Below are 27545 nucleotides of genomic sequence, written 5' to 3' on the forward strand. Positions count from 1 at the left end.
TTTTATTTATTTTATTTTTGGCTGCGTTGGGTCTTTGTTGCTGCACGCGGGCTTTCTCTTGTGGAGAGCTTAGTTGCGGTGTGTGGGCTTCTCATTGCGGTGGCTTCTCTTGTTGCAGAGCATGAGCTCTAGGCGCGCGGGCTTCAGTAGTTGTGGCTCGCAGGCTCTAGAATGCAGGTTCAGTAGTTGTGGCGCATGGGCTTATTTGCTCTGCAGCATGTGGGATCTTCCCGGACCAGGGCTTGAACCCGCGTCCCCTGCATTAGCATGCAGATTCTTAACCACTGTGCCACCAGGGAAGCCCCCTGGTAGGTTTATCCATGGAATGTAATGTGCAGGTGGGCTGTATTTTGTCTGGGTTTAGTTTTAGTTTTTTGGCAAATGTTTTTTGCCACATTTAATCCAGCATAAAGTCTAGGAATTTTTTTTCCCCTTTAAAGATCAGCTGTTTAACCAGATGTGGGTAATAATTTTAAAACTTTCTCTTCTAGACATCATGAGACAAGAATAATAATCTTTTCCCCCGTTTTCACAATGGAGGACTCGGGAAAGACTTTCAACTCTGAGGGGGAAGAAGCTAACTATTGGAAAGACCTGGCTATGACCTACAAGCAGAGGTCAGTTCTCCAAAGTTCACCTTGCTTTTTCTTCCCATAGTGATGGCAGCATCCATTTATTGTGGGCCTACTATGTGCCAGGCACTGTGAAGGGCTTAACATACATCTCAGTTAAATCTCAACAGCGTCCCGTGGAGAAACCATTCTCACCCCATTTTACAAATGAGGAAACTGAGCCTCAGTGAAAGCAAGTCAACTTGCCCAAGGTCAGACAGCCAGGGGAGTAACAGAGCTGGAATTTGAACCCCAAAGCCTAGGGTCCTAAGCAAACGGCTGTGCTACTTCCCAGCTTATTTTCTCGCAGGGTTTTATCAGCTCCTGGATGCCGTATCTGGTCTGCCCTTCGTGTGTGGGGAAAGAACTTCTCCCTATGCCTAGCAAAATGGGTTGTTACAGATTTTTAAATTTGAAACCAGTGTTTCAGTGCCCATATCTGGGAGTGTGTGTGTGTGTGTGTGTGTGTGTGTGTGTGTGTGTGTGTGTGTTTAACGTTGTTTCTTTTTATTTCTCATGGACTCTTGTAATCTACACAGGGAGGTCTTATTCCGGCTCCTCTAATTTCTTTATTCTTAGTTTGATTTAAAGAGAATTTAGGCTTGGTGTTAAAAAAAAAAAAAAGATATCCCTTGACTTTTAAGGATTGAGAAGGTAGAATTGGGTGTTTGGGATATGGGGCAGGGACCCATGATAGTGGTGTGATAAGTGAGCATTTGTATTATGTCCAGTTTCTACTTGCAAATAAATCTGCAGAGAATACACAATCCAAAGTGTGTTTACTACATGTTGGGCTCCAAAAAGTACAAGTGGAATGAATGTGTGGAGAGTGAATTGGTTAAGAAAGGGCTATGGAGTCAGGCACACCTGGGGGCAGGCCCAAGCTCTGTTGCTGACTTGTTTGACCTCGAGACAAGTCACCTCATCTTCTCATCTGTATAATGAGGACAATGACAGTTTCTGCCTCAAAAGGCAGTTGAATAAAGAGCTGATACATGTATAACAGCAGCATGTAAGCGCTCAGTAAATGATCAGCTAACATCTGGGAATTCTGTAGGTCAGAGAACACTCAAGAGGAACTCCGAGAATTCCAGGAGGGAAGCCGAGAATATGAAGCTGAATTGGAGACGCAGCTGCAACAAATTGAAACCAGGAACAGGGACCTGCTGTCAGAAAACAACCGCCTTCGCATGGAGCTGGAAACCATCAAGGTGAGGGGGTGAGAAGGGGACGCATGCAGGTGTGGATGGCGTCCAGCGCCGTGACTGGAAAAGGGAGCCTGCAGACTCGGCCCCGGGCTCACTCCCACCCCCAGGCCTGCCGGGCACCTGTGGCACTTGAACTCTTGATGCCCCTGATGGAGGCGCTCTGTGAGAGGCAGGTCTCACACGTGTCCCACGGCCATTCTTGGCTGTTGGTGACGATCCTGCAAGGCACGTGGAAGGTAGACCTTTCTAGAGTATGGAGTGTCTCTGGAATTGCTGATTGTTATAAGGCCCAGGGTTATGCTGTCCAGAATGGTCGCCCCTAGCCACGTGCGGCTACTGACATTAAGTTAATTAAAATAAAATAAACAGAAATTTAATTCCTCAGTCATACTAGCCAATATTTCAAGTGCTCAAAGGCCACACGTCTCTAGTGGGTGTCACTGTGGGACAGAGAGGCTGTAGAATGTCTTCATCGTTACGGAAAGTCCTGTTGGACAGAGCAGATTCCTCAGCCTGGGCACTGTTGACATTTGAAGGCAGCCACATGATTCTCTTGTGGGGGCCGAGTTTCATACTGTGGGCTGTTTAACAGCATCCTGGTCTCCACCCACTAGATGCCAGTAGCACCCCCTCCCCCAGGTTGTGACAACCAAAAATATCTGCAGACATTGCCAAGTATCTGGAGAACCACTTCTCTGCAGGGTAAAGAATGCCTTTTGGATACTCTTTAGAGCTTAGCAGATGATCACAAAGTGTAACTCTGTGCCCTAGGGACAGCTCTCAGCCCTCACTGCCAGGCAGGGTCACCTGGCCAGCCTCATAAACATCAGACAGGCCTGGACCCACCCCGCCCTGAGATTCCCATTCTCAGGAAGTCTGGGTGGGGCCCCAGCATGTCTGCGTGTCTTGTTTTTTTTTTTCTGTTTAAAACAAAGCTCCTCATATATATTTTGATGAGCCACTGGGAGAACTATCCAAGGCCCTGCTGTGTGAGTCCCGGGCTAGGTGTGATGCACAGTGGAAGGGGATGTGTCCCTTGCCCTCTGGAAGCTTTGCGGGGAAGACAGACCTAACAGCCGGAAGCACTTAGCGAAAAGATGCTCAGTTATGTGGTACTGGCCATGAGATCCTCCTGAGAGAGATTTGCACGGGTTGGAGACAGCGTCATGGAGGAGATGGGAGGGACTTGAGCTGGTGTTTGAAGGTGTGTGTGTGTATCTAGCCAGCAACTTGGTGTACAAGCGTTTGATGAAGAGTTAATATGGAACTGCCACAGACACGGGCAAGAATGACTGTCAAGTGGACCTTGGGAATCTGGCTTTACTAGCACGTGGGAGAAAGCGGGGCCAACAAACGGATTGGGGATCGAGGGGTGGGGAGTAGCAGAGGGAGGACCACACAGACCGTAGAAACTGAGCGGTGGACTCCGAGCTTTTACGGCATGGACCACAGAGCCCGCTGGCCACCCACGGGTCAGTCTGGCCCATAGATGTTGTTCGCTTAAGCCTTTAGTGGTTTTCACTCAACATTGTATCATGAAAGTTTTCAAGCACACAGTAGGGTTGAAAGAATTTTCCAGTGAACACCTGTATCCACCACCTGGGCTCTACCAATGACCTTTGCCATACTTACATACTTTATTATATATCTATCCATCCATCAGTCCATCTTCCCAATGCATTTCAAAGTGAATCACCAACATCTGTACACTTCCCTGTAAATACTGCAGTAGGCTGTTAACTAGAGGTGAGGGTTTGCTTACAGTTTGTTCTTTTGATAGTAAAATATATATCTTTAGTGGGTTTTTTTTTTTTAATATTTAGTATCAACATTCAGAGTTGTGAGGCTTCTTGTAAAAACTTAGATTTCCGACTTCCTTTGATCTTCCTTTGGTGGATCTGGCTACCCCAGGCCGGCCTTCTTCCACACCGGCAAAAAGCTGAGTTGTGGTTGCTTAGACAGAGCAAGCCTTCTCCAGTTTGCCCCCGCTCCCCACTTCTGTCCTTTCCCCCCCAACTCTGACACCGGGGACTGAGTGTCTTTTGCTGCTTACACGTGGCCCACGTCACTCCTTTTGTTAACAGCCTGGCCCCTGCCCTAGGCACTGGGGAATTTTTACAGCCCTTACACTGAAGGGGGCTCAGGAATGGGAAGACTAGTGGTATGAACCATCGTTTGGAGAGGGTAGGAGGACGTGCTGACTAAATATCATGCAGTTGCTAAGTAATTAACCACTTCCAGACTGAGCCACTGAACCGGCAGAAGACCTCTTCATTGCAACTACATGGCAGGTTCACGAGACACAGGGTGTGAAGCAGGCGAGGAAACAGAACTACCTTGGAGTGAAGAACTGCCCCCAGCACATATTTCTGTCACCTAAGAGGAAAGTCTTCAACTGAGTCAGACTCCTTGACAAGTGGCTTATTCATTGCAAGTTGAATAAAAAAGCTTGCAAGGGATCCAACAGAGCATCTATTGATGCCTCCATCAGCTGACAGTTTATTATAATTAGCCCCAAATGAAAGCGCAACAGCTTTTCATGTCCCCAAGTTCAAAGGACAACATGTGAATCCTTATGCTGGTGGACAAGCCCAGTAGCTGCGTCTTCTTGGAACCTGTGTTGGAATTTAGGTTAATGACCTAGGATCCTGCATCCTCCTGTTTTATTTGGGGAGGCACCCAAATCAAGGGTGGGAAGCCATCAGAGCCACACCTGGGAATTCGCCCGTGCCTGGGCCTGGTCTGCCCCTGCTTGTCTGAGCCAAGACGCTTCTGTGCTCATAGCCAGGAAACAGAGTATCAGAGGAGACCGAGCAGAGCAGCGTGAGGATGTGACACCCCTCCCTGTCCTCGCCCTGTAAATAATCTGCCTGTTCTGTGGACCTTCTTCTTTCACCGTGGCTCTGGCCACGCCTCTCTGGTCCGGTCACCATTACATCACTCTCCCCAGTGCCTCCAGACTGTTTCTAGCAACAGCTTTGTTTACTGGACTGACTCAAGAAGAGGAGTTGGCCTGTTTTTCTAACTTTCTAATTAGACTTGGGCCTTTCCTGTGGGAAGTGAGTGTTTTCTTTCATATTTGTAGATGAAGGAAAGATGGTAAGGGTGTCTGACGATGGAAAGTAATTTGAGAGAGGAGCCAGAGCCGGAGTGAGTGAGTGTGTGTGTGTGTGTGTGCGCACGCGCGTGCGTGCACGTGTGCGTGTGTGCGCACACACATGTGATCAGTTCCTATGTGACCTGGATGGAAGTAGTTGAGGGCAGTTTAGCGTAGTTGTTCTAAGAGCGTAAGCCCAGGTGGCCGGGATGGATCTTGGCTCAGTCATGTGCTTCCAGTTGACTTTGGGCTGACGAAGTGACTGAGCCTCAGTTCCCATGTCTCTGAAATGGCGTTAAATGAGGCAACAAAAACAGCCTCCTGAGCCCAGAGGCTGGCACAGAGTAGACCTGTGGTAAATGTTAGCTGCCGTAGCTGGGCAGCAGCAGGTTGGTTGAGACGTCATGTGGGCTGTGCCTTGCCTTGGAAAGCACCGGCTAGATCACCCTAAGCTTCTTTTGGTAAAAACAACAGTTTTGTTTTTTTCCTTCTTCCCTTCCCTCCTGCCTCCCTTTCCCTCCCTCCCTTCTCTCTCTCCCTCCTCAGAGGCCCAGAAGTTCCTAACTCCCCCATGCCGCAGGGAGAGTGTCCTGGGTCACAAAGTCAGAACAGTTGTCAAACTGAGTCCATGATCTGACTGTGAGGCACAGGCAACAAAGTCGTTGTGATTCCTGCTATTCTGTCTGTAATCCAGGGGTATCACGTGAAGTGCATCGGCATTGCCCTTGTGAATCAGGCTCGGAGAGGTTTATGAGGCTTTCTGTGGCTGTGGACACCTTGCACAAAATGATCGCTTTGAAGATTGGTGGGGGCTGCTTGATACCAGAGGCTGCAGGGACCAATGTGGGAGGGGGCAGGGTATAAGATGCTCGGGAAGCACTCGGGACTTGACAGCTTGATGGCCCCCTGTTCCCCCCATCATCCCTCATTTGCTTAAGAGTCCATGTCTGTGGACAGAAGGTTCTCCTGACTGAGCTTAGGCTTGTCCTCTGGCATCCTGAGTGAGTGTGATGGGAAGGCTGGTCCCACAAAGATCCTAGAATAAGGGAGAGAGAAATCCCCTAAAGAAATTGGCGTGGGACTTCCCTGGTGGTGCAGTGGTTAAGAATCCGCCTGCCAGTGCAGGGGACACGGGTTCGAGCCCTGGTCCGGAAAGAATCCCACATGCTGCGGAGCAACTAAGCCTGTGAGCCACAACTACTGAGCCTGCGCTCTGGAGCCTGCGAGCCACAACTACTGAAGCCCGCGCACTGCAATGAAGAGTAGCCCCCGCTCGCCGCAACAAGAGAAAGCCCATACGCAGCAACGAAGACCCAACAGCCAAAAATAAATAAATAAATAATAAAAATAAATTAATTATAAAGAAATTGGCGTGCCAGTGGGCTGTGCAGAGGGGGAGGAATGGGTGCTCAGCAGCTAGGGACAACACACATGCGCTGCAATGGAGAGCGTTATGTCCCAGGATTAACCTTCAGTGTCCTAAGGAGATGACAGGGAAGGGAGATAAACATCCTCGTCGGGAGTCTTAAATCATTCACTCAGTGTTGATTCTGTCCTTCAGGAGAAGTTTGAAACGCAGCATTCTGAAGGCTACCGGCAGATCTCAGCCTTAGAGGATGACCTTGCCCAGACAAAAGCCATTAAAGATCAACTTCAGAAATACATCAGAGAGCTGGAGCAAGCCAATGACGACCTGGAAAGAGCCAAACGGTACGTTGGGAAGGAGAAAAGAGGTTTGGGAGCCTTTTGTCTCTGGGTACCAGGCACTGTGCTGAGGGTAGAGAATTCAGCAGTGAGCAAAGCCAGTGCCCTTGTGGGTCCTACAGCCTCATAGGAAATGGGCAACAGGCAGCAAGTGCTGCAAGCCCAGGGTGCTGTGGGAGCATGTGATTGGTTATATTAATTTGTCCATTGCTGGGAGAATATTAGGCAAGGCTTCCCAAAGGAAATGCCATTTAGGCTAAGACCGAGGGATGCCTAGGCATTTTCCAGGAGAAGAGTGTGGGGTGAGAACATTCCAGGCAGAAGGACAAGCATGTGCTCAATAAATAGGCCCTAAGATAGGACAGTATTTCTCAAACTGATGTTCTGAAGTTTAGCAGAATACTAACAATAATAAATAAGTTATTGAATAACTACTCTGAGCCAGGCACTTTTTTTTTTTCTTAAGAAAACGTTTTTTTTTTTAAAAGATTTAGATATAAATTACATACAGCGATACGCACAGATCTTAAGAAGTGTACAGTTTCATCAGTGTGGACAAATGTGCACATGCCCCACACTCCTGTTAAGACACAGGCTTTTGGCACTGCACCCACAGCTCCTTGCATTCTTTTTTGCGGTTGCTTTAGGGACCCCGATACACACGCTCAACTTTTCAGTCTACTTCGTTAATAATGTACCAAATGCAACGGCCTTGCAACCTTAGAGTTTCACTTACCATCCTTGAACTTTATGTGATAGCTGTAATGCAAGAAGGTAAGAGAGTAAAAAGATAGCCTTTTATATTTACCCACAGATTTACAGTTTCTGGTTCATTCCTTCTTGAAGTTTCCCTCTGGTTATCATTTCCCTTCAGCTTGAAGAACTTCCCTTAGGGTTTCTTGTGGTGCAGGTCTGCTGATGGTGAATTCTTCTCGCTTTAGTTTATCTGAAAATGTCTTTCTTTTGCCTTCATTCTTAAAGGATATTTCCACTGGATGTGGAATTCCAGGTTGACAGGTGTTTTTTTTTTTTTTTTTTCTTTTTCAGCACGTTAAAGATGTTCTGCTGTCTTCTGGTCTCCTTGCTGGAAGTCAGAAGTTAGTGGTCATTTGAATAGTCACTCCCCTGTATATAATATGGTGTTTTTCTCTGGCTGCTCTCAGAATTTCTCTTTATTTTTGGTTTTTAGCAGTTTGTGATGTGCCTAGATTTCGTATGTATTTATCCTGTTAGGGGTTTGCTGGGCACTTTGATCTGTAAATTTGTCTTTCACCAAATTTGACTTTGGTCATTATTTCCTCAGAGATTTTTGCTGCCCTCTTCTTTCTCTCCTGCCCTTCTGGGACACCAACTACACACATGTTGTGTCCCATGTCCTTTTGATATTGTCACACAGGTCTCTGAGCCTCTGTTCGTATCTTTTCCTAATTTTCTTTGTCTTGGTTCCTCAAATTAGATCATTTCTATTGATCTGGTTTCAAGTTCACTGACTCCTTCTTCCCTCCTCCAATCTGCTGTTAAGCCAGTTCCAATAATGTTTTATTTTAGATATTTAAGATCTAGAATTTCCTAGTCCTCTACTGAGATTTCTTTCTTTGCATCCTTGAGCATAGTTATAACAACTTTCTTTAAGATCCTTTTCTGCTAATTCTAACATCTGGGTTATCTCAGATGTTAGATGTTCCAGTGATTGCCTTTTCTACTGAGTTTGGGTCACATTTTCTTGCTTTTCACATGTCTAGTAATTTTGGATGATATTCTGGACATTATGAATGATGTGCTGCAGAAACTATGGATTCTGTTATGTTTCTAATTTGTTTGTTTGTTAAGTAGGCTGAACTCACACTCCAAACTCTGTCTCCCTTTGATGGGTAGTAGGTGAAATCTGTTTGACACTTTTAACTAGGCTGCTTCAAGTCTGCCATGCACATGCATGGTTCAGGGGTCAGCCAGAGGTGTGGGAAGAGTTTATATGCAGGATTTGGGATTCCGCCAAGGTGGTGGATTTTTATCACTGGAGCTATAGACACAAAGCTTATAAAGATACAGAATTCAGCCACTGCTGTTCCTTCTTCCAAGTGTTGTCTCTCTTCCAAGTGTTGTCTCCCTTCCGGTTTTTGCCAGTGCCTTCAGATCATTGTTTTTCTCGTTTCACCCAGAGTTTGTAGTTGTAATCTATAGGATATTTGGTCTGATACAAGCTACCTTATTATTACCAGAAGTGGGACCTCCTTTTTTTTTTTTTTTTTTTAAAGGTTATCTCTGGTAACAGCCCTCTTTCTTTTCTTTTTTTTTTTTTTTTTTAATTTTTATTTATTTATTTATTTTATGGCTGTGTTGGGTCTTTCTTTCTGTGCGAGGGCTTTCTCTAGTTGTGACAAGTGGGGGCCACTCTTCATCACGGTGCACGGGCCTCTCATCATAGCGGCCTCTCTTGTTGTGGAGCACAGGTTCCAGACGCGCAGGCTCAGTAATTGTGGCTCACGGGCCCAGTTGCTCCACGGCATGTGGGATCTTCCCAGACCAGGGCTCGAACCCATGTCCCCTGTATTGGCAGGCAGATTCTCAACCACTGCGCCACCAGGGAAGCCCCTCCTTTTTTTTTTTTAAATCAGTTTGTAAGAGTTCTTTGTGTATTTTTGCTGCTCATCTTTTGTCCCGCGTTGAAAAATATTTTTTACAAATAATCTTTTGTCTGTTGACTTTGTGGTATCATTTTTCATACAAATATTTTTCATTTTTGGGTCATCAATTATGTCTTTTATAGCTTCTAGGTTTCCAGACCTCACTAGGGACATCTCCTTGATCGTTTGATTATGTGTGTATTCTCTTAATTTTTTTTGCAAGATTTTTTTATTAATTGTTTTAACTTATGCTTTTAACCTACCTGGAATTTATTTTTGTACCTAGTATATGTGTCCCATTTTATTTTCATTAGGTAGATAGCCACTTGTGCCAGTACTATGTGTTAAACACTCCATCTTTTTTCCACTGAACTGAACACATCTCTGTCATATGTTAACCTGCCATACAGTTGTTCCTTGGTATCCATGGGGGATTGGTTCCAGGACCCTTGAGGATACCAAAATTTGTGGATGCTCAAATCCCTTATATGAAATGGTGTAGCATTTGCATATAACCTATGTGCATCCTCCCATATACTTTAAATTATGTCTAATTATAATACCTAATACAATCTAAAATCTGTATAAATAGTTGCCAGTGAGTGGCGAATTCAAGTTTTGCTTTTTGGAACTTTCTGGACTTTTATTTCCTGAATAATTTTGATTTGTAGTTGGTTGAGTCCAAGGATGTGCAACCCACAGATGTGGAGGACTGACTGTATATTCTGGAATCTAATTCAGGATTCTTCTCTCTTTTTTGTCTAACGTGCAATTTATGAATTACTACCAACACCATAATGACTTGGTTCCTGTGGCTTTGTAGTATTTTCTGATTTTTGGCAAGCCACTGGCTTACGATCATTTCTACCCATATATCCTTGATGAAAGCAAGTCACACGGCCAAGCCCTGTCAAGGGGTGGGAAAGTACATTCCACCCACAATGAGGCCAAAGCAAGGGTGTGGCTACAGGGAGGATGAAGAATTGGGACCAATAATGCAGTCTATCACAAAGAGATAGTACATTCACGTGATTCAAAAATAATATACAAAGGGGTAGAGTTTTTAAATTCAAATTCAAGCAAATAGAAATTTGTATTATTCCCCCCCCCCTTTTTTTTCCCCACAAAAGAGCATTCTCTATACAGAATGTATGTACTATTGTACATCTTGCTTTGTCACATAATAGATTTTGGAGGTCATTCTGTAGTAGGACACAGAGGATTCTTTGTTGTTGTTTTTTTCCAAGTGCATAATATTTTATTGTATGGTTGGTATTGTATGATACATAATTATTTATCCATCCCCCCCCACGGCTGGATATTTGCTGCATTTCCATTCTTTTGCACTGATAAGTGTTGCTGTAGTGAATGATACGCATTGCTTGCATAGATGTGTATCTGTAGAATAAATTCCCAGAAGTGGAATTCTTGGGTCAAAGGACATATGCATATGTGTTTTGATAGTTTTTTCCCAATTGTTCTCTACATTTGTACCAATTTCCATTCCCAGCACCTATGTGAGTAAGTCTCCATTTTCCAAATAGCTTCACTAAACAGTGTTTTTCAAACTTTGGATTTCTGCCAATCTAATAGGTGACAAATAGGTACATTTCTGAATTACGAGTGATCTTGAGTTCCTTTTCATATATTTAATAACTCTTTTATTTCTTTTTCTGTGAACTCTTTATCTTCTTGCCTGTTTTCAAATTGGATTGCTGGTTGTTTTTTCTCATCAGTTTCTAGGAGATGTTTATATATTTGTTTATGATATGAATTGAAAATGTTAGGAGTTTGTCATTTGTCTTCCATCTTTGTCTATTGCATATGTTACTATTGAAAGTTATTTGGATTTCTGTGTAGGCAAATTTATCTGCAGTCCCAGGTTTATAAAGCAATTAGCCTATGTTTTCTTCTTGTATTTTTATGTTTCCTTTCTTTCTTTCTCTCTCCTGAAGATGCACTGGATTCACATTTTAGCCACATGCTGAATAGTTGAATGTTAAAATCAGATGTGGTAGAGACCCAAATCATCATTATAGAACAAATAAAGTTCTGGAATACTGAAGTTTTATTAAAAAAAAACTTTAAAACATTACAATTTACAATTTCATTATAAAATTTTAATAGTTATATGTGGAATATTTGACAGTCTACTGCAAGAACGGCAATTTATCAGCACCATCAGCTATTTGCTTATTTTGGTCTCTCCAACTGTACATCCGCAAAACCAAATGGCTCACTTTTAACTGAGGAAGGAGATGACCTTGTAAAAGGACAACCTTGAAAGACTCCAGGCCTAACTGAATTAACTAAAAAGTAAATATATTCCTTAAAGGGTATTTTGTTTAATATGTGAATGCCAAGATGCCAAAAAGTTCAACGAAGATTAAAATTGATTTAATCTAATTTTTTTAAAAAGTGTCTATGTGTTATTACATAGACACTTTTTTTTTTTTTTTTTTTGGCTCTGCCACATGGCTTGTGTGATCCTAGTTCCCCAACCAGGGATCAAATCCAGGCCCCTGCAGTGGAAGCACAGAGTCCTAAACAGTGGACTGCCAGGGAATTCTCTACATAGACTTTTTTATTTTTAATTTTTTGTGGTAAAAAATTTGACATCAAATTTACCACCTTAACCATTTTTAAGTGTGCAGTTCAGTAGTATCATATGTATTCACATTATTGGCCAACAGCTCTTCAGAACTTTTTCATCTTGCAACATTGAAACTCTATACCCACTAAACATTAATTCCGCTCCCTGTTCCCTTCAGCCCTTGATAATCACTTTTCTACTTTCTGTTTCTATGATTTTGAATATATTAGAAACTCCATATGAATGGAATCAAATAGGATGTGTCCTTTCATGACTGGCTTCTTCTCTTAGCATAATGTCCTTGAGATTCGTCCGTGTTGTAGCATGTGACAGGATTTCCCTTTTTTAAGGCTGCATAATATTTCGTTGCATGTATGTACTGCATTTTCTTTATCCATTTATCTGTCAGTGGACACTTGGGTTGCTTCCACCTGTTGGCTCTTATGAATAATGCTGCAGTGAACAAGGGTGTACAGATACCTCTTTGAGATCCTGCTTTCAGTTCTTTTGGGTATGTACCCAGAGGTGGGACTGCTGGATCATACAGTAATTCTACTTTTAATTTTTTACAGAACCTCCATACAGTTTTCATAATGACACACCACTTTACATTCCCACCACATCCTCACCAACACTTGTTATTTTCTGTTCTTGGGATGGAGGCCATTCTGATGGGCGTGAGGTGATACATAGACTTTTAAGTATTTATTGGCTCAAAAAGGATATGTTCTTAGTTATCTAACAGATGTATCTCTTAATATTCATATTTACTGAAAATCTCTTTTCCTGCTTAACTATTTTCAGGTTCTCATAACTGTCCATGAGATTAACAGCTTTCACAGTTTTTATGTATTGCAGCATTTTACTCTTATGATAATAAATATGCAAATACATCAGTTGGCAGAATTTCACCATATAAAGAACATAAAGCTTTTTCCACTCAGGGGACAACTAGGATGCTTACCTTTATTTGAAAGCAAATAGTCACATAGTAACAATAAGTCTCTGTGCTGTGCCCTGCTGATATTACTGACTCGGCCTGATTGTATACAGTCAGGGGGTCGTTGATCCACACAGGTTCAGGAATGCCAGAAATGCCGCTGAAGTTGGTTCTCTGGCATTCCAGAAGCCAGTAGTAGATTTTGACCAAATACTGAGTTTAAATTTTTGATCTAGTTGGAATTCATCTTCGGGTGTAGCATGAGGTGTGGATCCAACATTAATTTTTTCCAGGTGGCTACCTGGTAGTCCCCAGACCTAGAATTGAACCAACCATCTTTTCATCAGTGATTCGTGATGCCACCTTTATCATAAATTCTCCTATGTATTTGGATCTATTTCTGGACCTTTGGCTCTCCTTGGTCTGTCTGGTCTTATAACTGTTTCATTCTGCAGCACACTGTTCACTACTGAGGCTTTAAAGAGCGTGTTCTTTGTATCTAGGGGAGCTAGTGCCCCTGTTCTCTTCTTTTTCAGAGTTCTCCTGGCCCATTTTTTCTTCCAGTTTTATTGAGATATAATTGACATACAGTACTGTATATGTTTAAGTGAACAGCACAATGATTTGACTTATATGCATCATAAAATGATTATCACAATAAGTTTAGTGAACGTCCATCACCTCATATAGATACAATATTTAAAAATAGAAAAAAGTGTTTTCCTTGTGATGAGAACTCTTAGGATTTACTCTCTTAACAACTTTCATACATAACATAGAGCAGTGTTCATTATAATTATCATGTTGTGCATTGCATCCCTAGTACTTGTTTATCTTTTAGCTAGAAGTTTGTACCTTTTGACCATCTTCATCCAGTTCCCCTTCCTCCTATCCCCCGCATCTGTAACCACTAATCTGATCTCTTTTTTCATGAGTTTGTTTTGAAGTATAATTGACCTACTGTGTTAGTTCCTGTTATACAATATAGTAATTCAGTATTTCTATACATTTCAAAATGATGGCCACAATAAGTCTAAGATGTCACCATACAAAGATTGTTACATAGTTATTGACTGTATTCCCCACACTGTATTTTTCATACCTGTGACTCATTTATTTTGCTACTGGAAGTTTGTACCTCTTGGTCTTCCTCACCTATTCCTCTCCTCTCCCTAACCTCCTCCCCTCTGGCAACCACCTGTTTATTCTCTGTATCTGTAACTCTGCGTCTGTTTTGTTGTATTTGTTCATTTGTTTTGTTTTTATTTATTTTTTTAAATTCTGGTTTGGCCAATTTTTTTTTTTTTTTTAAGATTTATTTGTTTGGTTGGTTGCGCCGGGTCTTAGTTGCGGCAGGCGGGCTCCTTGGTTGTGGCATCTGAACTCGTAGTTGTGGCATGCATGTGGGATCTCGTTCCCTGACCAGGGATCGAACCTGGGTCCCCTGCATTGGGAGCACGGAGTCTTACCCACTGTGCCACTGGGTAAGTCCCCATTTGTTTTATTTTTTAGATTATACATATAAGTGAAATATATGGTATTTGTCTTTCTCTGTCTGACTTATTTCACTTAGTATAATACCCTCTAGGTCCATCCATGTTGTTGCAGATGGTGAGATCTCATTCTTTTTTGTAGCTAACGTTCCTCTCCTGGCCATTCTTGTTTCATTATCACATCATATTTCAAATCAGTCCCTGGTGCCTGTGTCCCCCAGTAAAAACCTGTTCATATTTTTATTAGATGGTGTTAAACTTATTAGGTAACTTATGGAGAATTGATTTCTTTATGATTTGGGGTCTTCCTCCTCATAAATACCATATGTCTGCATTTTGACAAGCCTCCGTGCCCTACAGTAAAGTCTTACATGTTTGCTGTTACATGAATTCCTAGCTATTTCATCTTTTTTTGTTGTTGTTTGACATGCCAGCCTTAGGGTCACTTTAACTGGTTCCAGTCTTGTACTCTAAAAACAACAAAGGATGATATTTATTTATTTATTAAATTTATTTATTTATTTTTGGCTGCGTTGGGTCTTTGTTGCATGTGAGCTTTCTCTATTTGCAGTGAGTGGGGGCTACTCTTCGCTGCAGTGCACGGGCTTCTCATTGCGGTGGCTTCTCTTGTTGTGGAGCATGGACTCTAGGCACACAGGCCTCAGTAGCTGCGGCACACGGGCTCAGTAGTTGTGGCTCGCGGGCTCTAGAGTGCAGGCTCAGTAGTTGCAGCACACGGGCTCAGTAGTTGCGGCACGTGGGCTCAGTAGTTGTGGCTCGTGGGCTCTAGAGCACAGGCTCAGTAGTTGTGGCACACGGGCTTAGTTGCTCCGCGGCATGTGAGATCTTCCCAGACCAGGGCTCGAACCCATGTCCCCTGCATTGGCAGGCGGATTCTTAACCACTGCACCAACCAGGGAAGTCCCAAGGGATGATATTTAAATCAGGCACTTTTGGTAACTTTATCTTCTTTACCTCTAAAGACCCTTTGAGGTAGGAACTAATACTAATACTCAATCTGGACATAGTAGAAAGTGCTGAATAAATGAATGATTGATCCTCACTTTGCTGTTGGAGGCCCAGAGGCCCAGAGAGGTTAAGTTGCCTGGGGACACTTAGCTAGTCTTACACGTTAGAGCAAGGTGTTAACTCATGGGTTCCACTTCAAACAAATGCTTCTGATCACCATGAGATACAGTTACGGGGATGTTAAAGGTCTTCTGGAGACGAGCACAGGATCAGTGAGAAAAATTGCTGACATTTATTGAGCACTTATGTGTGAAACATCTGTTGTGTGTTTTGTGTGTTGCTGCACTCCCCAGCCCCCCACCCCATGCGGAGGTTCTGTTATTACCCCTGCTTTGCATGTGAGGAAACTGAGGCCCAGAGAAAGTAGCTTGTCCAGACAGTTAAACAGATTTCCTTATTGCAGCACTTGTCAGTACCCTTTTTTTTTTTTTTTTTTTGGCTGCATTGAGTCTTCATTGCTGTGTGTGGGCTTTTTCTAGTTGCGGCAAGCGGGGGCTACTCTTCGTTGCAGTGCACGGGCTTCTCATTGCAGTGGCTTCTCTTGTTGCGGAGCACGGGCTCTAGGCGCTCGGGCTTAGTTGCTCCGCAGCATGTGGGATCTTCCCAGACCAGGGCTCGAACCTGTGTCCCCTGCATTGGCAGGCAGATTCTTATCCACTGCGCCACCAGGGAACCCTGCCAGTGCCTTTAACACGGCATTCCAGTGGCTATCTACACTGTCCAAAAGAAGCAGTTGTTAGGGCAGCTGGGCTGGGGCTGGGCGTTGTGAACTTTTTTAACTTTTTAAGGTAACTGAGGGATGAAGATGGCCTCCCTTAGCTGTTTAAATGCGTGTTATTCCATTGCTTGTGCATTTTAGTGGGATGCTCTGAATGCTGACTGCATCGTGAGTCTCCGAGACAAGATGGAACATGCCGCGTCGTGGCATCTGACCGGGGCCTGTCTGTGGTCCTAATTAGGTCCTGGCTCGTTGCTAAGTGCTTTATGGACATGATCTCATTTAACCCCCCGGGACAGCCATGTGCACCTCGTGAGCTGAGAGGTTCCCACTGTGCAGGTGAAGAGCCGGGTCCCGGAAGGTTGAGGGGCCTGCTCAGCTCTGTGGGATTAGGACGTGCCAGAGCTGGGACTTGCACCATGTGTGCATGACCCTTCTTGCTTCCCGGGTCTGTAGGTGCCAGACGGATACGCCGTCTGCTGTCTTGGGCAGCTTTGCTTGTCTCTCATCCAGGGCCACGATCATGTCTCTTGAGGACTTTGAACAGCGCTTGAATCAAGCCATTGAAAGAAATGCCTTCCTGGAGAGCGAACTGGACGAGAAGGAGAATCTCCTAGAATCTGTTCAGCGACTGAAGGATGAAGCCAGAGGTCAGGAGGCCTTGGCTTTGCTCTGTGTGTTTCACCACCGTTGTGCCCTCTCCGGGCCTGAGGGTGTCCTGTCCCACAGCATCACCCAGCATTACCTGTGTTGCGAGGGCAGGGACCACACTGGGCAGGCTGAGCCTTGGTCCCCACCCTGTGCTAAGAATTGTCAGATGTCCAACCCTGTAGAGACCCTTTGTGGGTATTTAAGCCCAGCACCCGCTTTATGCTCAGCAGGAGCACAGGAGTTTTGTGGGGAGAAAATGCCTGTTGATGGAATTGCTAGCCAGTGCATTACTTTTGTGACTTAATGGCTGCTGATACACGTGGCTTGGAACTCCAGAATCTCATCAGCGTTTGCTCTTTGGAGGTAGCACTTCCAAAGGTAGAGCTTTCTAACTCTAAGACATTAGCAAGTCATCCAAGTTGGGTCCATAAGAGATTCTGTTAAAATCCCAATTAATTGTTTATGACATTCATTTTGTTTCTAATATGTAGCCAGTAGAAGGGGTTTAGAAAGAAAAACTCTTTTAAGTTTAAAAGGTAGTTGTTCCTAAATGCCCATCAGTAATGAAGTGCTTAAGTAAATTACATAGATTAATTTTGTGGAATGTTAAACAGTTGTTCAAACAAATACGGTATAGATATAAATGTAGTCATAGAAAGCTTGTTAGGGGACCACTTCCCTGGCGGTCCAGTGGTTAAGACTCCGTGCGTCCACTGCAGGGGGTACGGGTTCGATCCCTGGTTGGAGAACCAAGATCTTGCATGCCGCTTGGCCAAAAAAATTAAATAAATAAAAAAGCCTGTTAGGACATACCATTGAAGGGGGGAAGACACATAGATAGTAGATGTATGTTTCTATTTATGCTTAATAAAAGTTATTCATCTTATATGCTTAATAGATACACATATAAACTCTATGTGTGAAATGCAGAGAAAAAGGATTGAGAAGATCTCCCTCATGTTACAGTGATCAGGAGTGAGGAGGGGCATTTGAGGACAGGTTGGGAAAGCACATTTTCACTTAGTATTCTGTGTATACCTTGATACATTTGAATTCTCTTAAAACAGTAAAAGCAGTAGTGTATCACTGCCATGATTTGAAAAAAATTTTAAACCTTTTTGTTTTTACTCAAAAGAAAAACCATGTAGTTTTGCAAGCCTTCCGGGCAAGGTCCTGTGGGGTTTGCTTCATTCAGGGTTCCCACCTGGAGTTTTTCACTCTGGTGGTTCTTCTTGCTGACCCATGTCTCCTGTTGACCCTCCCCCTGCCCCATCACTCAAAGCAGGGACTTAATCTGAATCCTTTTCCTGGCCCAGATTTGCGGCAAGAATTGGCTGTGCAGCAAAAGCAGGAGAAACCCAGGACCCCCATGCCCAGCTCTGTGGAAGCTGAAAGGACAGACACAGCTGTACAGGCCACTGGTTCCGTGCCATCCACCCCCATAGCTCATCGAGGACCCAGCTCTAGCTTAAACACACCTGGGACGTTCAGACGTGGTAAGGAGGATGGGAATTGGGAGGGTTCTCTTGGCTTCACAAAGCTTTCCTGGGTGAGAACCGGGGCGGGTCCTGGGTGAGAGAGAAGCAGGACCAGGCTGTACAGCAGGGAGCAAACTGGGGTGCTCACAGGGGCAGACCATTGTGGTGGGTGGGAGGAGCCTCTTGGATGTAAGACGATAGGGAGTAGTGGAGTCTGCAGCAAACTAGAGACTGGAAGCCTCATCCAGAGGGGCAGCTGCCACTCTGCTTCTACCGCAAGAGGTGTGGGCCCAGCAGACACTCCACTCTTCACCAGAAGCCAGAAATCCTCTTGTCTAATATGAAATCGCCCAAATTAAAAATTTCAGTAACCAAATAAAAAATTTAAAAAGCATTCTATGGGTCCAGCAATACATCATCTAGAACTAGATCCAGCATAACCTGTGCTATGCAGTAAAAACCAAGAAATTTGAGTTCTTCCCCAGCCCCGCTGCTGACTGATTAACTGTGAGGTTCTGATTGGGCCACTTAATAGTAAATAATAAAAATAGACAATTATCGAGCACTTAGGATATGCCAGTCCCTCTGTGTACTGTGCTTTGTATTTACACATGACCTCACTGGATTCCCACCACGGCCCAAGACGCAAGTAATGCAAGTGCTGTCCCCACGTGATGGATGAGGAGACTGAGGCCCTGAGTTGAGGAGCTGGCCTGACATCACACAGCTGGCAGATGGCAGGCCGGCTCCCGGGGTTACACCACCACATGCTCCCTGTCCCTCAGCTTGTGCCCAGGATGAAGAGTGTGAGGTTCCCAGAATCCCAGTCTAGAGCACACTTGAATAAGCATATGACTCAGCTGGGCCTCAGATGTAGCAGGTCTGGGCAGGGCGTGAGATCCTGCGTTTCTAACACGCGCCCAGGTGATGCTGGTCCTGCTGGTCCGTGAGCCCTGCTTTGAAGAGAGGAGGCTCTGAGGAGTAGAACCCTTACCAGTGGGGCTTGTTCAGAGGCTGTTAATGTTAATTAACTGTAGGGAATTCCTAGGAGTTTAAGAGGGCTTGTTTTGATTTTGTTTAAAAAGAATAGCAGGTAAAGATAAATATTAAGTATAGTCATTATACGGCTGCGAGAAGTTGGTCATCAGATGCTCTTGTTATGTTAGGCAACAAACCATTGACCGAAACAGGGCAACGTTGGGATCAGAGGGGCTTGCTCGCCCACCCCCGGGTTTCGCGTTCAGAGATGTTGGTGCACAGACTTTTGAGTGTGTGTTGGTGTCATGTGTGCATCCTTTTGCACACGCAGGTCTGGACGACTCCACTGGGGGGACCCCCCTCACACCGGCGGCCCGGATATCTGCCCTCAACATTGTGGGAGACCTGCTGCGGAAAGTGGGGGTAAGACGGCGCTTCCCCGGGGTCCGTGTGGTGTCTTCTATCTTCAGAAGACTTGAGGGGTGACCTTACCTATTGCTTCCCCTCTGGCAGAGGCTTCATGAGGTGCAGGTGTAGCCCTGGCTCTCGTGTCCCTTACAGTCGCTGTGCTTCTGTGGGTGTTGTTTCTGACAAACACCCGGGCTCTGACCCTGAGTCACCCTTTGATCCCCGGCTATATCTTTCTTTCCCTGTACCATTTTCCCTGGCAATTTGGGAGATTCGGATGGTATCTATGATATTTTTTCTTAATCTGAAAAAACTGAGAAACATTTGAAAACTGCCTTCCCTTTTTTTAATTTCTCAGGGAGTTAAAGGGAAAATCTTGAAAGGCTAGGGCAGAGAACGTGACCTTGTAGGTTTTATGTTAATTCCAGGGAAGGAGTCTTTTGTGCTTAAGAAATCACATAGATATTCTCTGTAGTTGTTTTTCTTATTTTTAAAAATGATGCCTGGAAAGCCACAGAGTTTAAGTCCTGCCAGTCTGTCATTGACCAGAATGTATGCATTCAGAGTTAATAGAAGCTTGCAACTCGTTTTCTATGTTTTTCCTTTTGGCTTTCGGTTGTTTGGATTGCTGTTATATAAGCAGGTTTTTATGTTTAGTTAGAGTATACAGAAGCCCAGGGTGATCTCAGTACCCATTTGGTTTCCAGAGGGTCTGTTTACAGCGAGGCAAGTCCTTCTTCAAACCTCCTGCCGCTTGGTGCATGTTTTACAAGGTAGCGGAGAGAGTGAATGATTCCAAAAGTTGATTTCATATTTCTTATAGGCAGACTTAAATCATAGGTCGGGTTGGGGACTCTTCTGGAAGCTCCTAAATACCTTAGACTACCAGTTCTACGAGTTGGACGTACATTGAATTTGGGGATGGGGTGGGGCACGCTTTGGGATTCTAACACACAACCCAGTTTGACAACCACTGTCTTAAGCTGTTATTAAGTGTATGGGCTCTGGTGAGAGGCAAGAGTTCTTGTCTTCAGCTTGAGACAGGAAAGCATATTTCTCTCCAGGCTCTGGAGTCCAAACTTGCTTCCTGCCGGAACTTCGTGTATGATCAGTCCCCAAACCGACCCAGTGGCCCAGCCTCGGGGTGGGGGAGCAAGAACAGAGACGGCGGCGACAGGCGGCCAGGCAGCACCAGCGTGCATCTGGGTGACAAAGGGTCAGTACCTTCTGCTGTTCCTCCTCAGTGTCGGGAGAACCCATCCTCTCCAGCCGGGAGCCTCTGACCCCTGACCCATAGCCATTTTTCAAAGTCGCATGATTATGTCAATGAGGTATTATCCTCTACCCCATCCCTTAAGACAGAGTTAGGTGGTGTCTGCTGGTTCAGGCAAACGGCCAAGGAGAGGGTCATTTTTATTACTTGATTCTGCAGCCCCAGCTCCTGGTCATGCTGTGAGAATGTCCTTTGTATAAATCACTCCCTTGTTTAGGACTCAAGCTTCAAACACTGCTCTGCTTCCCCCAAAAGAGGATTTTTTTTTAACCTTTAGAACCTTCAGGAAGCTAAATCAGCCAGACTAGATGCCTGAAGCCAGTCACCTGATTGGAAAACACAAATCTGACCTCTAACAGCTTCATTTATTTTCTTGCCTGAAGAAAATCAGTGCAGCTTCCAGATTCTAGAATTCTGTAAGATGTGCCACCATCTCACTGGACCCCAGGCCACGTAAATTTGGGGGCGGTCAGTGGCAGACAGAGGACAGGAAATGAAGAATCGTTCTCCCCAGCATGCACATAACTTCCGGACCTTTAGATGTGGGTGTTTTTTTGGAGCGTCTTCTGTGACTGGGCTTTTTGCGTGGCCTTGGGCACGTGAGCCCTAGATAGCCAGTGTCCTTTTCTTCATTTCACAGGAGAGAAAATTGAGACCCAGTGAGACACTGCTCCCGACCTTGATATTCACTCTTATAACTTTGTGGGCCCCCATGCTAGCCAGTCTATAACAGCTGTAATGTCCGCCTAATTTGGTTTGCTCTGTCTGAAGGTTGGGAAAACGCCTGGAATTTGGGAAGCCGCCTTCAAATATTTCCTCACCGTCGCTGCCGTCAGCCCAGGGTGTAGTCAAGATGTTGCTTTAGGAAATCCACGGAAGCCAAGGCCCCGGTGTCTGTGCAGGAGTCATTTTACCCTCCTACCCTCTTTAAACTAGGTTTTTGCTTTTTTTAAGTTAGTTTGAGAAATACGAGCAAGCAGTCGCACTAGCCAGTGACGGCGGGGGCGGGGATCGCCTGTGGCCCCGGGTGGTCGTCCCCAGGAAATGCCATCTCATAACCCCTGGCCTCCTTGTTGGGGTGTTGCCAGTGGACAGGGACAAAGCGGACCCTCTGGAAATGGCGACGTGGGTGCTGAGGCTGCCCCGTCATTTTCAGCAGACCTGAGTCCTGATTGGTCTTGAGAGGTGTTTTCCATGACCGGGACACCTATAAAGTGGGGTCTGAGCCCATCTCAGGCTCACTCCGGCCCCCACTTTGCTGTAGCTTCTTCCAGAACAAAATCTCCAGTGCTCTTTGGCACAACAGGGATCAGTGCACTGAAATCACATCTAGGGGTGAAGAACAGAACAGGCATGTACCTTTTATTTAAACTGTGGTGTGTGGTGTACCTCTGAGACTTTTTAATCTGCCTCTCACTGAGGCTTTTAGAGGCATGCTTGAGTTTCAGAGTACGTTTTGTGGGACCAGGTCAGTGGAAACTCTGTGTCCTCTTTAGACCAATCCTGGCTGTAAGTTGTCCTGAGCCCCTCTGTCCTGGCCTGGGGGTGACCTCTGCTTCAGGACCCTTAGGGTCTCTGGGGTGTGATGACCTTGGTAATGCAGCCCCTAAGAACAGGACTTCATTCAAAGCCTTGATGAAATAATTGGGGTGACCTTCGAATAAGATTAAACCACCAGGACTGTCGGTGGGAGGTTCCTTATTAAAGAAGAAACGAACCCAGGATTTCCACACAGATGGCATGCAGCTCATCCCTGCTGGTTGTGAACGGCCGTCTCACACTTTGGACGCAAGTAAAAAGAACACATGAATTCCAGCGCGTGCGTGCAGCTTAACGGCCTTCTGTTACTAAGTTATTTTTCCAAAAGAACAGCAAAAATATCCTTGAGTTGAAAACAGAACTTTTCAAATGCTACTGAAATTCAGCAGAGAATTAAACTTGAGTGCCCACTTCGTTGCCCTGGCAACATTCTAACCTATATCAGTAAAAGATGTACTTTTATTTTTTTAAAAGAACAATAAAATCAAGAGAAACTGATTTTCAGCTAGTTTGTGGTGGTCAGTAAATGCTGCTGCCTTTGTGCTTCTGTGTTTGCTATCTGGTGATGAAAAACTTGTTTTTTTAACCAAGTGACTATGAAAAAAACTACTTTTTTAAAGATTTCCTATCGAGTCAGCTTCTTAGAATTGTATTGCGACACGTGTGTGTCCTGTTCAGGGTGTATTAGCATTTGGTCATTCAGTGCGTCCTTGGTTTCTGTAATTCCCCTCTTTTCAGTCTGTTTGATCCCATGGAGTTGGTGTATGGAATCATATGTGTTGAGTGGAAACTTCGCCAGGGATCTCTGTCTAGGACACGCAGGCCAAGGAAGGGACGGGCCCAGGCCTGGTTTTTATGGCCCTCACGCCAAGAACGGTTTTTACATTTTTAAAGGGTGGTTTAATTGTTTTTAAAAAAGACAAAAATGTGACAGAGACCATGATGGAGGCTAAAATACTCAACTTTCTGGGCCTTTATAGAAAAAGTTTGTCGAGCCCTGCCGGGCGAAGTCTTGTGTTTTAACTCAAACATTCAAGGAACTCGTATTCTTCACATTAAATACGTGCTGTTCTGATAAAGATGTTCTTCCCGGGCATGGTCCTACTCCCTGGGCCTCGAGCCGCCCACCTCCTGTGTGGAGGAGCCCCGCACTCCCACTCACTCTGTGTCTCTGCTCTTCTCTTGGCCAGTTGTGGGGTCTCGGACGATGCATCTCACCTCCCTGGGCCTCAGTTTCCCCATTTAATGAAATAATAACCCTGACTTCATAGGGTTGTCGTGAGGATTAAATGAGGCCACCCCCCCACCCCGTCCTTTTTCTCTAGAAAACAACAGAAAAGTCAACTCCATTCTAGTGATTTATAACCTTTTATTAGTGAGGGTGTCCTTAAGTACAGCTGGGGTGCATATAAAACAGCGTGACATTCTTGCTCTCAGCCGTTTGAGTGGCGTCTCCTTTTCAATTCACGTGACTACAGAAGGCACTTGGTCTCGGTGAACTGTGTGCATCTGATGTGTGGGAACCGGAGGGAAGAGGAATGCTCAAACCAGGGCCCACCGGGACGATGGAAGAGTCCATGGGGCAGGAAGGGCTGGGGGTGGGGACAGTGGCACCCATCGTGGTGACTTTCTCCCCAATTCATGTAAACTAAGTTGCCAGTGATTAGTTACCGTGGATATATTTTTCTAAAAATTCAAAATCTCTGCACAGTTCTTGGCAGAGGGAGTGGGTGTGTCTGTGTCTCCTGTTGGGTTTTTCGCCTTCGGTACATCGTTCCAAACTTAAGTTGATGCCCTGAATGCAGGGTGGTGGTCTTTATATTCATCGTGAGGGGTGTCTGTGACGTTTGGAGTTTGAAAATGGATTAGACGGTGCTAAGAGGAGTCCACTGGGTTTGGTTCTGCCCTGTTTTGAGCAAGTTGTTCATTCACTGGCTTTGGTTCCGTTGAAGTCTGCATCGCGAGCGTCCATATCCTCTTCAGAACCGTCCGCGTTTTCAATAACTCTACGTCCTCCAGACCTTCTCGAGGGAACAAAAGAGGTCTCGTTCCCTCGCCTGTGGGTGTTAAGAAAACACACGTTTCTTTAGTACAGAAATCTCCCTCGAGCTTGGAAGAGATTTTCAGACGGGGCAAAAAACAAACACAAACAAACTCAAAACAAATGAGACGCAAATATTCAGGTTGAAGTGAACAAATCCTGACCCGTATGGGTGCATTTAATCAGCTGGAATGGGGGCAAAGTACGTTTTTCAAAGCAGGACCATCTGCTTTAAAAAATGTCTGGCTTGGTCGTTTGCTGACCCATAGGATTCTGGTTGGCTGTGAATTTCTGTTTAGAAAAGAAGGAAAAAAGGCAAGTGGGCGTGATGGCCTCATGGGATTATTCCTACACTGTGGAGCAGGGATGAGGGGTGACCTGTTGTGTCTGCACCTCCTCGCTTTCAGAAGGAAAAGCGGGGAGGGGTTTAGGTTTTGAATTGGAGGAAGGTGAGAATGACCACCAACCCTTGAGAGGGAAGGAGGTCCCTGCGTGGATGCCAAGGGTGCTGTCTGGTTAAAGGCACCGCATTGCTCTGCTTTTATGGAGCAGAATTCTTGTTCTGAGTTCCCCCAGGGCAGGGATCTCGCCTGTTTTGGGCGCACCATGGCAGGCACCGTGCAAGGCATAGAACGGGTGCTCAATGAATATTTGTCAGAAAAACATTAGACATGTTAATCCAGGGTGTCTTTTAGCCCTAGCTGGTGGGACACCCCTTTCTCTCTGTCCTTCCCGCTCCCATCTCCTCTCCTCCGCTCCCATCTCTCCTCCGTCCTGCCGGATGCCCTTTTCCCACAGGGCCTGCCCTGGTCACCTGAAGTGAGGCTTTGCGTAGGAGGGCGGGGCAGGCAGGAGGAGGAAAAATTAGACCCGCCTGCACTTAACCTCCACTGTTTGGAAGGAAAGTTTGCCTTCTTTTCAGCGACCACAACAAATAATGTTGTGTGTTGGGCTCCAGCCATCTGACCCTGTTTGACAGGTCTTCACTCATTTTAGGATGTCTAAGAAGAAAGCAAGTTTTTTGCAACAAAAACGACCCGCTTCGCCACACAAAGGCTGGACAGAAAAGCCACGAGCGTGAGCCCATCCCAGTGAACCCAGCCCGTCAGTTCTTTAGTCAAAGGGGGCAACTCAGGTAAGACAGGAGGCATAAGCAAGGCCCAGAGATTCCTGATCGCTGACATGGGGCTTCCCAACACGAGCCTTCTGGGGTCCAAGGGTGGGAGGAACCCGGGCTGGTAAAACCCACTGTGGACGGTGGATGGTACTTCCCAAGGGGCAGCGATCAGGAATAAATACTTAGTATCTACTGCCGACTAAAGACCTGGGTCAGCCTCACTCCCATCAGAGGGAAGCTTCTAGGCCTCCAGCTCCTTTTATTTATTTATTTATTTTTGACCGCACCTCAAATGCAGAACTTCCCCAACCAGGGATTGAACTTGTGCCCCCTGCAGTGGAAGCACAGAGTCCTAACCACTGGACCGCCAGGGAAGTCCTCCAGCTCCTTTGGAACTAACTTTCTATCACTCAGTCTCTAGAGGTTCTTTGAAAGTCTCTTCCTTCTTTAGCACTGTGTTCTCCAAGAACTCGGGACAGAGCAGGGTCCCGGCGTGCAGGGCTCAGCAGCCATCCACACAGCTCTCCTCCGTGTCTAACCCTCCAGGTTCAAAACTGGATGGGATGGCCTGGAGCTGGAAACAGTGGCTCAGGCTCCCTTTGTCTCTCCGAAGAGTCTGCATTTGCTAACTAGAGGAGTTTAGCTGATCAATGTGCTCCCTTGATCTAAGAAGTAAATCAATCACGCCTGGGTCCCTGTAAGCCCCCTGCGTGGGCACCAGTCCTGAAGCCGGTCTGTTCTGGTTCAGGGGCCTTTCTTGAAGGAACTGGCTTCAAATCCTAGGCAAAGGTTGACACCGGCTATATCTGTCACAGGAAGTAAAGGACCCCTCTAAAATTTTCTTGAAGGGTCTGATCTTGGAGAATTTGGATTCTATTCATGGACTCAGAAACGTATCTAAGGCACTCTTGGCATCCCAGGGATCGGCACAAGAGCGTGAGCACCTGCCGCTTTGCAAGGACTCAGTTTCCATCAACGGGTGGGTCCTACGCCCCAGCCAACCCTAGACTCCAGCTTATCCCGTGATCGGGATGAGCTAGCAGAAAAACTGCTCAAAAGCTGTGTCTTAGAGGCGTGACGCTCCTGCCTAAAACTCCTGCCAAGACCTCATCCAGCTTTAAGTATTTGGGTAGCGACAGCAAGGCGGGTTTCTCCAAGAGAGAAGACAGACACAAGGCAGGGCTGGCTGGGCCCCTCAAGGAAGATGAGGCGAAAGCCGGGCCCCAGGTGCCTCACTTCACATGTGAAGATGTTGTCAGAAGCCCAGAGAAGTCGAGGCCTCTTAACCCTGTCTTGTGAAGGCCCCGTGCGCTCCCTGAGTCTTGGGTCTCCATCCCTGGTCCGTGAACACGTGCCCGTGAGACCTCCAGTAAAGGCTCTGCCTGGACCGCGCCTGGCCCTGTGGTGGCCGGTGTGGCCCTCGTGCACTGAAGATGCAGTTAGCAGCTGGCCCTCACTCAAGCCCCACGCAACCCCAGTGAGACATCGGGGTGAGAGCTTGTTTCCCTCGCACGCGTGTGTGGAAACCCCGCCTTGGGGGGCACATTGCTGGGCCGCGGCCACCGTGACCCTGTGCTTTGCTAATTCTGACTTGTGAACCAGACCAGCCGGATGGAAGCCGTTCTCCAGGACGGTACCCAGACAGTGGAGCTGGCACGTCTGCCCAGCGCGGTGTCTGAGCCAGACGAGGGAGTACGGCACAGGCACGGCCTCATCATTACCAGGGGCCTGTCACCCAGGTAAGAGCCATCCAAGCCACACGCAGCCTCTAAACTCTCAGGACGCGGCGACAGGCCACGTCGGTGCCATGTGACACGCCAAAGCGGGAGAGGAAGGAAGGAAGGAAGGAAGGAAGGAAGGATGGAAGGAAGGAAGGAAAATGGGTAAAGAGATGAGGTCTTCTTGTGTTGATGTTGGTTTTGATGAAAGACAGTTTTGAACTAAGATATCTAAGCCTTCAGATTTTGTAGGAATCCCAGGAATTTGCAAGGGCCACAAAAGGGGGGCGGGGGGCAGGGGGGTGGGTTGGCAGAAAGGAAACGG

At 45.8% G+C, this 27545-nt stretch overlaps 2 protein-coding genes across 6 annotated transcripts in view; one reads left to right on the plus strand and one right to left on the minus strand.

Moving 5' to 3' along the window:
- The window catches only part of NDE1 (nudE neurodevelopment protein 1), a 29741-nt gene extending 6914 nt beyond the window's left edge, over nucleotides 1–22827 (plus strand). Inside the window, exons 2-9 of one of the 2 annotated variants that reach the window (XM_068565700.1) lie at nucleotides 492–617; nucleotides 1669–1822; nucleotides 6478–6626; nucleotides 16531–16667; nucleotides 17985–18164; nucleotides 19456–19547; nucleotides 20597–20748; nucleotides 21577–22827. In XM_068565700.1, the coding sequence (XP_068421801.1) occupies nucleotides 535–617; nucleotides 1669–1822; nucleotides 6478–6626; nucleotides 16531–16667; nucleotides 17985–18164; nucleotides 19456–19547; nucleotides 20597–20748; nucleotides 21577–21670 (1041 nt within the window). In that variant the 5' untranslated portion in view covers nucleotides 492–534 and the 3' untranslated portion in view covers nucleotides 21671–22827. The other variant, XM_068565701.1, reaches the window with a different exon arrangement.
- An 889-nt stretch (nucleotides 22828–23716) lies between these two features.
- Nucleotides 23717–27545, minus strand: part of MYH11 (myosin heavy chain 11) — a 124686-nt gene continuing 120857 nt past the window's right edge. For 2 of the 4 annotated variants that reach the window (XM_068565697.1, XM_068565696.1), the window contains one exon: nucleotides 23717–24401. In XM_068565697.1, the coding sequence (XP_068421798.1) occupies nucleotides 24269–24401 (133 nt within the window). In that variant the 3' untranslated portion in view covers nucleotides 23717–24268. The remainder of the gene's footprint in view (nucleotides 24402–27545) is intronic. The other 2 variants (XM_068565699.1, XM_068565698.1) reach the window with 1 other exon arrangement.

Source organism: Eschrichtius robustus, chromosome 16 (assembly GCF_028021215.1).
Source record: "Eschrichtius robustus isolate mEscRob2 chromosome 16, mEscRob2.pri, whole genome shotgun sequence".
NCBI lineage: Eukaryota > Metazoa > Chordata > Mammalia > Artiodactyla > Eschrichtiidae > Eschrichtius > Eschrichtius robustus.